General features: G+C 38.0%; 1 protein-coding gene across 8 annotated transcripts in view; it reads left to right on the forward strand.

The window, feature by feature from the left end:
• The window catches only part of SGCE (sarcoglycan epsilon), a 33,087-nt gene extending 25,774 nt beyond the window's left edge, over nucleotides 1–7,313 (forward strand). For 6 of the 8 annotated variants that reach the window (XM_041408665.1, XM_041408667.1, XM_041408666.1 and 3 more), the window contains 3 exons: nucleotides 130–318; nucleotides 1,911–1,954; nucleotides 5,808–7,313. In XM_041408665.1, the coding sequence (XP_041264599.1) occupies nucleotides 130–318; nucleotides 1,911–1,954; nucleotides 5,808–5,863 (289 nt within the window). In that variant the 3' untranslated portion in view covers nucleotides 5,864–7,313. Of the gene's footprint in view, nucleotides 1–129; nucleotides 319–1,910; nucleotides 1,955–4,474 lie in introns of all 8 variants that reach the window. The other 2 variants (XM_041408670.1, XM_041408671.1) reach the window with 2 other exon arrangements.
• Nucleotides 7,314–9,346: the final 2,033 nt, after the last annotated feature.

Below are 9,346 nucleotides of genomic sequence, written 5' to 3' on the forward strand. Positions count from 1 at the left end.
TGTAATTGTTGCACTGTAGTCTGTAGCAGTCATTGAAGTCCTCGTGCTTTAATAATAATTGCAAACTTCTCTCTGTTTTGATAAAGCACTTAAAGTCTGTATTCACTATTTTCTTTCCTTCTGACGCAGCATCCAGTTGGTGCACCACAGTGCTATACAGAAATCAACCAAAGAGCTCCGTGACATGTCCAAGAACAGAGAGATCGCGTGGCCGCTCTCCACGCTGCCCGTGTTCCACCCCGTGACGGGCGAGATCGTCCCGCCCCTGCACACGGACAGCTACGACAACACCAGCATGCCTCTGATGCAGACGCAGCAGTAAGTGCTCACACTCAGTTCTGGCTCTTTGTGCTCACTGGGCTGCATGTCCTCACTGTAGATTTCGGTGCTTGTGCTTCGAAATGTGTTCATTGTGGGAGGATTCAGTAATGACTCTCCAGTTCAAGATTGCTGTGATGTTTGCATTTCCAGCAGGAAGAAAGGCCTTCTGTTATAAGATTAAATGGCTGGCTTTCAGTCTGCAGGCTTGCAAGAGGCTTGGCATGGAACACTTAGATTTCTGCATGTTTTGGAGAAAAACTATTTTTGACAGAGGATTCAATTAAAACTGTTCTATTTTAGACACCCTGTCTCTGGAACCATATCTTCGGGGTTCTGGTGTAAAACTAACCGCCAAATTTGTGGTAGTTTTGTACCAGAAAATCCAGACTTCGTAAGTGGTTAGTCATGTACCTGTCACACGTGGTTTGTGTTTGAAACGTTGACATTGAACAGAAGAACGTACTACATTACACAGATAATAAATTCAGGCTTGCCAAGAAGAATGCTCACAGCTCTCTCCCGTTTCCGTTGTTGCCACTCTCTTTCCAAGACAGAAAACAGAAAAATAATTAATTCCTGTTCCTTAGAGCTCATTTATCAGTAACTTAGTGAAATTAGTGAGGTAGACCAATGCTTGCACATGTTCTAATTCAGATAACTCCATAGAGCTGTAGCAAAGAGGCATTTCTGGAAAGGTTTGGTTGAGGGGTTATGCAGGTGTGAGTCAGTGGTCTCAGAAGTGGCTTGTTTTTCAGTGCTGTGCTGTAACACCAGCTCTACTTGGTGCCTCTGCTGGCAGGCCTGCATGGCCTGTGCCAGCTCTAAGTCAGCCCTAATTTACACATGCTTGTCCTAAATTCGCTTCACAATGTAGATCCATGCTGCAGGAGTGTTTTCTTCTCCCTGTCCCAGAAGCTAAATTCTCCAGAAAGGACAGCTGTATAAATTATTCCTTGTACAAGTGCTGCAAAGTGCTCTGCTCCATCTTTTACAGCTGCTTCTCTATTCAGAATAGCAGTTTTTATGACTGGGGTGCCAAATCCTGTACCAAAAGCTTTCTTGAGTTGTACATAGGGTATTTATCTGCTTCACCTACACTGTAACCCTTAATTCCTTTCTGTAAAAACACCTCTATTTGGTAGCTGTTAAAACAGACACTTAAGCAGGGCACAGAAATGCAACTTTGCCTTGATAAGTGAACTGGTCTGACAAATAGAAGTGACTGACTATTAATTCCACAGCCAATAACTATGTTGCAAACACTGTCACCTTTGCTGTGTTCAGGAAATATGGAAGATTCACTTACAGAAACCAGACTTTGCTGAACTTCAGAAACCCATGGTGACTCTGGTTTTCTCCAAGTCTGAGCCTTTGATCGCAGCTGACAAGTGAAATAATAAGAACTACTTTAGCACTAATTGTTTTTATTTCATGGTCATGGCTAACCTTTGGACATCTGTATTTGCATAGTGAAAATAAAATATTGCTTCCTAAGCAAAAAAAAATTGAAGTGTAAATACTGAGCATCCATCATAATACACTTCAGACTTTGTATGGAAGAATTAAAGATATTAAATGGTTTTTTATAGGAACCTGCCACATCAGACTCAGATTCCACAGCAGCAGAGTGCAGGTCAGTACTCAGAAAATACTGTAATTATTAAGTGACCAGTGTGGAGAAAACACTAATCAAAATGTATACAGTCTGTGGACAGTGGAAATAATTTTCAAATAGAATAAAGTATTACAGAATTGTTATTCTAGAATTTTTTTTTTGATACATCAGTGAAAATTTTGGCATGGGATTGATTAAACAAGGAAGAAATGGGATAGGATTCTGCATGAGAGGCTGGAATTTGGTTCAGCTAACTTAGAACCTCATATAAAATTTTTTTTGTTACATGAAGCTACAGCCAAATTCCCAAATGCAGTTACATGGTTTGGATTTGTCCATGGTTTGGACACTTGAGAAATGTAAATTTCTAATTCCCACCAATATTAGTTAAGCTTTGAAGAAGGAGCACTTTATTGCAGTTACTAGACAAAGTGTTGATACTGGGGAATCTGTGGTGAGGCACATCCATACTTCAGGTTTCCTGTTGTAGTCATCACTTTTGTATCATTCTCAGAAATGCTCGTGTACTGACTGAGGTCAGGCATGACCCACCAGACTAAGGCTGACTGTCCTCTCTTCTTAGCATCTCAGGTTTGAGAAAAACCTACAGCCACAGCCATGTGAGAGGGGGTAAGGACCACACAGGGAAAAAGTAGAGGCCAAGTGTAATTTTTAAATATTCAAAGAGGTATCAAAATCAAAACTCTAGAGAGATACATATGTTTTGAACATAATATGGGAACTACAGCTCCAAACAGAAGATTTGTTTTGAATTAGGAGTCACGTAAGCAACACTTTCTTTTCATTGAAAATCCTTCTTCTTCATTACTGCTTTCCGGGATTAAAGGAGAATTTCGTATGACAACATTTCAAAGATTTGAGGCAAGTATATAATAGATGTTTCTCTCCATGTGGGTTTTGCTATGTGGAAATTAAAAACAGAGGTATAAAAAGTCTGATAGCAGTTCTGGTAGTTTTGCTGGAAATGGTTGATGACCCTGGCAGTCAAAGCCTTGACCCAGAGCCTCCAGCACTCATTTGGGTTGACATTTAGTACAGCTCTCACTCACACTGTTTAGAAGGCAGAATAAAAGTGTCACACAGTGCTGCTCTTCTGCTATGACTGTTTCAAGAATTCCAGTCTGTCTTGCATCAAATAAGATGCAACATCACCTGGTAATACTGTACAGTGACAGCAGTGAGGCATTTTTGCAAAGGTACGAAATACAAGCCAGCACAGATCTGTCACTTTTGAGTAGCACTGAAAAACTGCCCTAAAATTAGATTTTAAAAATTCTCTTCTGTAGTCTGTATTTTCTGCAGTACATTATTTCTGTAGAATACAACTGTCTTTCATATTCATCACAGATGCTGCCTGTGAAAAGCTCTCAGAAATCCAGGGGGGTGGGTGGTGGAATGAATTTGGGACAGAGGACGTTTCCTCCTCTTCCCTTGCTTTATAATGACACCTTGCTTTGTAGCTCGATGTGCAAGTGACCCTGCAAGCACTTCCCTGACATGATGGCGTGTGCCTTTTGCAGCTTTTCTGAAAGGACATCCATAACTCCTGTTGCCAGAATGTTGGAATTTTAGAAAGTTATGATTTAAAATTCAGGCACTACTAAGAGTTTTTTAGTAGTATGACTACAAACCTAGCAATTGATTTTGTTGATCTGTTCAAGTAAGAAATTTAGAGAACTAGAACACCTAAGGCCAAAAAACCTATAGATTGAGACATTAATTGTTAAATTTTCTTCCTTTCCTATAGGAAACTAACAGCAATATACTCAGGGAATTTAACATACTATCAGTCACAGCTGTGAATAAGAAATTTCTATTTTAAATCTTCAGTAGACCATATTTAGTACTTTCAAGATCACACCATGGGTAATAACTGTTGTCTACTTCAGGAACTATCTGAATCCCTAGTAAGGAATAGTTTTATTTTAACCTTATATAAAAAGGCAGACTTAATACCTGACATAATACTTGACTATTTCAGAAAATTAAAATGTAATTGGGAAAGAATTGTTCGAGAGGTGACCACTCCAATCTAATGTTTATTACAGTGATGAAAATTGCTACTGGTCTCCAATATGAACAGATAGATTAGGTTTTATAATTGTCTCTCTGTCAATAGGCAGAATTCACAAGGACCGTTTAAGGTGTTTGGATGAAAAAGCTTATTCCTATAATATAAAAGTATTCCTATAATCTAAAAGACTAAATATTGCATGTGCACCATGTGCCACCTTTTCTGTTTTGTGCCTCAGGCTCCCTATGAAGTCTGTTAGATCCCAAATAGGAAAGATAAATTCCCAGTTGAACAATCTTTTCCCAGCCCTCTCCCTTCCCAGAAGAATGTTTTGTTGTGTATATGTCATTTTTTGATTCAGGTTCTACTTGTGTTTCTGCAACGTGGTTATTGATGAAGGAATAATAAATGCTATTTATGTGCTGTGCTCATTGTTGACAGTTCAGTAGTGCTGAAGCACCACGTGCCACTGATGGACTATACAAATTCTCATCTCTTTGCAGGTAAATGGTATTCCTGAGGAAAGAAAACTAACAGAAGCAATGAATTTGTAATCAAAGAAGGCAGCAAATTGTCTCACTTCCTTATTTGTTCTGGTTATTGCATGAGTTTTTCTGGTGTATATTGTGCATGCCCACAGTATTATGATGGTTTCAGTGCCAGGAGTACAATCACTTCCATATAACTGATGTACTGTATCCTTTTGTACTTTGGACATTTTTGACAATTTGTAAACACTGATAACTTTTTATATTTGTTACATTCAGGAAGTAATCTTTAATGTATATATATATACATATATATATGTATGTATGTATGTATATATATATGTATTAATAAATATCAAGCTTTATTCTGTCTTGTGATCTCTCCTGAAAGTTTTAACAGGGAAATCAAAACTTCAGAGATTCAAAGGATTTCAGACTGTTAATGGGATGATATAATTGCCTAACATTTGCACAGGAAAAGAAGTAGTGTACAAGCATGAAAACTTGTGCAACATGATGAGGCTCAGAAATAGTATTGCATATATATTAGGTATTAATTTTTTAGAGATTACCAAATATAATGAGCAGAGTTATTTTTGGAAAATAAATAAAGAAATAGCCCCCTAGAGAAAGTAACTAAAACTTCTCATGATAAAAATTGGGGTTTTGTTCTTTTAACAGATATTTACTTCAAAACTTGTAAGCAATAAAGCATTTAAAATCTGTCCATTCATTCACCTGGTTATGTTAGAGGAAACTGTTACAAACTATTGTAGGCAAAAATTAATGTCTGCAAATAAGGAAGGATTTAATTTGGTACAGTATACCTGGACTAACTCTTTAAAAACACTCTTTAAATTTTTTTGTGGTATTCACAATAAAGGGTCCCCAGTACTGTTTATTTTTTATATCCTCCACATTTTTTTTCTTCTTGGAGCACAAACTGTTGGGGGAGAATTACGTACCCAGTAAACTAGGGATTATATTTTCACATCTTAAAAAGGACTTAATTAAAGGCATACTTTGCTGGCAAGTGGTTTCTTTGAGAGGTATTTGTCCATGCAGCTGAAAGTTTAATAATATATGGACTTGGCTAAAAGGATTTGAACTGGCGTTTCCATGTTTTTCAATAGATAACTATAATTCATCTACTGACACTTTTCACCAGCTTTTAAATGAATTTCTGATGCTTCTTTAAATCGTCAGTCTAAGGACATCACACAGGACTTCAGGGTCTGCAGCTGTAACAGCTGCCACCAAGAGTTCTTGGGGTTTTACCTCAAAGCATGGCATTGTTTTATGCTGACACTTACGCTTTGTCTTTTTTCTGTAATATTTTCTCTTTCAGAAGCTGTATGTTCATCAGGACATTGCATTGTAAGCAGAAAGCTGCGTCTGCTTTAAAATTGCTAAATGCTGGCTACATTTCCTTAGCTGAGGTTCCTGAAGTCTCTGCTAAGAGAAATTTGAGTAATTTTGGAATTTATGACTGAGAATAAAAGGAATCCGTAAAATGAGGTCATTTTGTAAAAAGACCAAAGTAGTTGCTCTTGGTTTTGTGGTTTTCGGTTTGTTTGTCTTTGTTTTTCTCTTTTTACAGTTATGACCCAGTTCTGTCAAGACACAGAACATTAATTTACGTTAATTTTTAAGCATCAGTGATGTGTTTGTAGGCTTGGACCTGAATGCATTATTTCAGCAGATAGAACAAATTCTGAGCTGCTTTTTAATTTTGAGCACCAACTATGATAACTGTGACAGCAAAGTAGATAAGCAGTGCTCAGTACGTGGTACCTACTTGTATATTGTCAAACCTTCAGTATCAGTTTACAAAGCTGCTCTGCATGCTCAGCACAGCCCACAGGATGTGGCAGCAAATCCTGCTGGTAGCTGTCAGACCAGGAGAGGTAGCCCAAGCTACAGGCATTCCAGTCGAGAAATTAAAGGCAGTTCCTGAAACAGATGGAATAAAGAGCCATTGGTACTCACTTTTTGAGTGGCATCCATCATGCCTTCCTACCTCATCCAAAAGATACCAGGAAAGAGACTTCACCAGTCAATCAGCCTCCTCAGAGACATCCCCCCTTCTTTCCAGCAGCTTGGACGCTTATCAGTGAAAAGTAAATCACTAAACTGCACACTGAGGTTTATAGTAAATTAAACCTTTTCATCTCTTACCCAAGCCGTAAAAAAATTTCAAGTACAATCAGCATTTGGCTTCTATTACTTTATACTACTATTTTCAGATGTATCAGCTGTCAGTGTTTTGAAACCAAAATGAATGGAATGGATTTTAAATAATCATTTTTAATGCAATGTAAGATTAAACTTTGTAAATAGTTCTGGGTGTGGATTATAGTAATTTCTGATAACTACAGGATGACGTGACAATCAGTGGATCTACCAGTTTAGCTGCTCCCACCTCATTTGTATTAAAGTAACAGTGTCAGTATATTTAAGGAAATAAACTGTTACATAAGTGCATAAAGAATTAATTTGTAGCAGTGCAGGCTCCACCTATTTTGGAAAGAATCTAATCATGTAGGTCACTCGGGTATTAAGAATACCTGAACTATTTTATGATCGAAATCTTCATTTATCTGAGGTAAGTTTAATAACAAATTATTTATTTTTACTTATTAAAACAATTACTCTGAAAGCATAGATTTATAAAGCTGGTTAAAAAAAACTTAATGGCTAAAGAATTAGTAATAAGACAGTAAATTCACAGCCTCTTTTAATTATATGATGGCAATATGAATGGATATTGTACTAAGTTGAAACCAAATTAAACAGAAAGCCCTACACATCCCTTTGTACATAAACAAAATGTGTAATCTAATAAAACGGAAAACACAAAGTAGTTAAGTTGTTGCCTGATTATTTTACAAAAGTGTGCCTGAACAACACTGTTACAGCTTTTAATGTTCCAGCCACAATACTGTATGGTTGGGTCTGGGGTGGAGCCAATGGTGCAGGGTTTGTTTAAATGGGGACAATGCCTAAAGAGATGTCCTAACTGGAGAGGAGGGAGAGGATTTGCTGCACCTGAACTATGTATCTCCCTGATTATAAAATCAGGAGCTTTCGGGATCACAGAATCACAGAATATGCTGAGTTGGGAAAGGGACTCATCAAGATCATTGAGTCCAACTCCCAGCCCTGCCAGGACCATCCCCAAGGGTCACACCATGTGCCTGAGAGCATTGTCCAAACACTTATAGGACTCTGGCAGCTTTGGTGCTGTGACTGCTTCCCTGGGGAGCTGTTCAACCACCCCCCTGGGGACTCTGGCAGCTTTGATGCTGTGACTGCTTCCCTGGGGAGCTGTTCAACCACCCCCCTGGGTGAAGAACCTTTTCTGATATCCATCCTGAACCTCCTGACACAACTTTAGGCCATTTCCTTGTGTTTTGTCATTGGTCACAAGCTTAAAGAGATTGGTACTTCCTTTGCTTCCTTTCCTTTGAAGGAGCCCCTTCTACTCAGAGTGGGATTTCAGTAGCTCAAGCAGAATCTAAATTCTGTCACTCAAGCAAGTCTTCAAGTTGGGCTTGGTTTCTCGATGTTGCCAGACCAAAGAAAAGCCGAGTCAGTTCCTCTGCTTTCCTGCAGAGCTCTGCTGCAGAGTTCCTGGCAGGGAAAAGTATCCAGTGCCTCCACTGCAGAGTTCTGCTGAGGGCCCCTGAGCTCCGGGCTGGCTTTGGCTACTAGAGCTGTAATTTCATCAGAGCAGGGACAGTGCCATTTAGTGCAGAGCAATTCCTGCCCTGCATCTGCCTTCGTTTGTGATACAGTGAATTGCAGCCCAGCTCGAAACAAGCAATAGAGTTTTTACTTGAATGATGCTGGTCCCATTACAAAAATAAGCATCCACAGCACTTTTATTTAATGTTTAAATTACTTCATATTTTTACATAACCTGAAAAGAAAATATATTTATCCCACATACAGTAATAGTAAACAAGTGCATTATTTCAAACATTAAAAATAAATCTTTTAACCAAGTCTGTACAACAGATAAATAGAGTTATATCTACAATAGTTATGTTGTGAAGAACAAAACAAAAATTATCCCTCAAGGTCACAGTTCCCTGTTGCTCATAATACTGGCATAGATGAAGGTTATGCTTGCTATCCCCCACTATGGTGTCCACCCACTCTTTCCTTCAGTCACTCACTCAAATGTATTGATCAATGAGGTTAAATTCCCAAGCATTGGAAGAAATATGCACACAGAACAAACAGCTGAGTATTTTTTCAGTATCTTGAAAACGGCTGGCAGGCTTAGTAAAACTGCTGAATTTGGGGGAAGTAAATGATTTCTTTTTTGTTTTTTATGATGAATGACTGCTCATTCTTTAAAAGAAACTGTTCTCCACCACACAAAAAAAAAATAAAAATTGAAGTAATTATTTTCATAAATTTCTTTTGCATCCATTCAGGGCTGCAAGATTGAATTCATTGTTTTACCTGGGACAAGAACAAAAACATGCATGTGACCGTATATATGGTACAAATTAGGATTCATGTTGTTCATAATCATACATAATTGCACATATGCTTGGAAAATAATATTGCTGTCATGTTTTTGACTGCTAACAAATAATCAGAAGAAGAATAAAATGAAAAAGCAACTAGAGGTCAAACTATTACTTGAACAAAACCCACAACCAACCAAGAAATGTCCATAACTTCACTGATTAGTAGAATGTAAACAACAGCTTGCCACTGCCACACTGAAGGACTGTTTCTTTCAATTTTAAGGTTTTTGCTAAAGGAAGAAAATTAGTAAGAAAGACTGGGCACTCCTGAAAAGGATGGGAAAAAAGTTTTCTCCAAACAGCTCCAAACTCATTTCACTTGTATTTCTGAGACTCAACCATC

The sequence above is a fragment of the Onychostruthus taczanowskii genome, unplaced genomic scaffold (assembly GCF_017590055.1).
Source record: "Onychostruthus taczanowskii isolate IOZ18803 unplaced genomic scaffold, ASM1759005v1 scaffold3, whole genome shotgun sequence".
NCBI classification, from domain to species: domain Eukaryota; kingdom Metazoa; phylum Chordata; class Aves; order Passeriformes; family Passeridae; genus Onychostruthus; species Onychostruthus taczanowskii.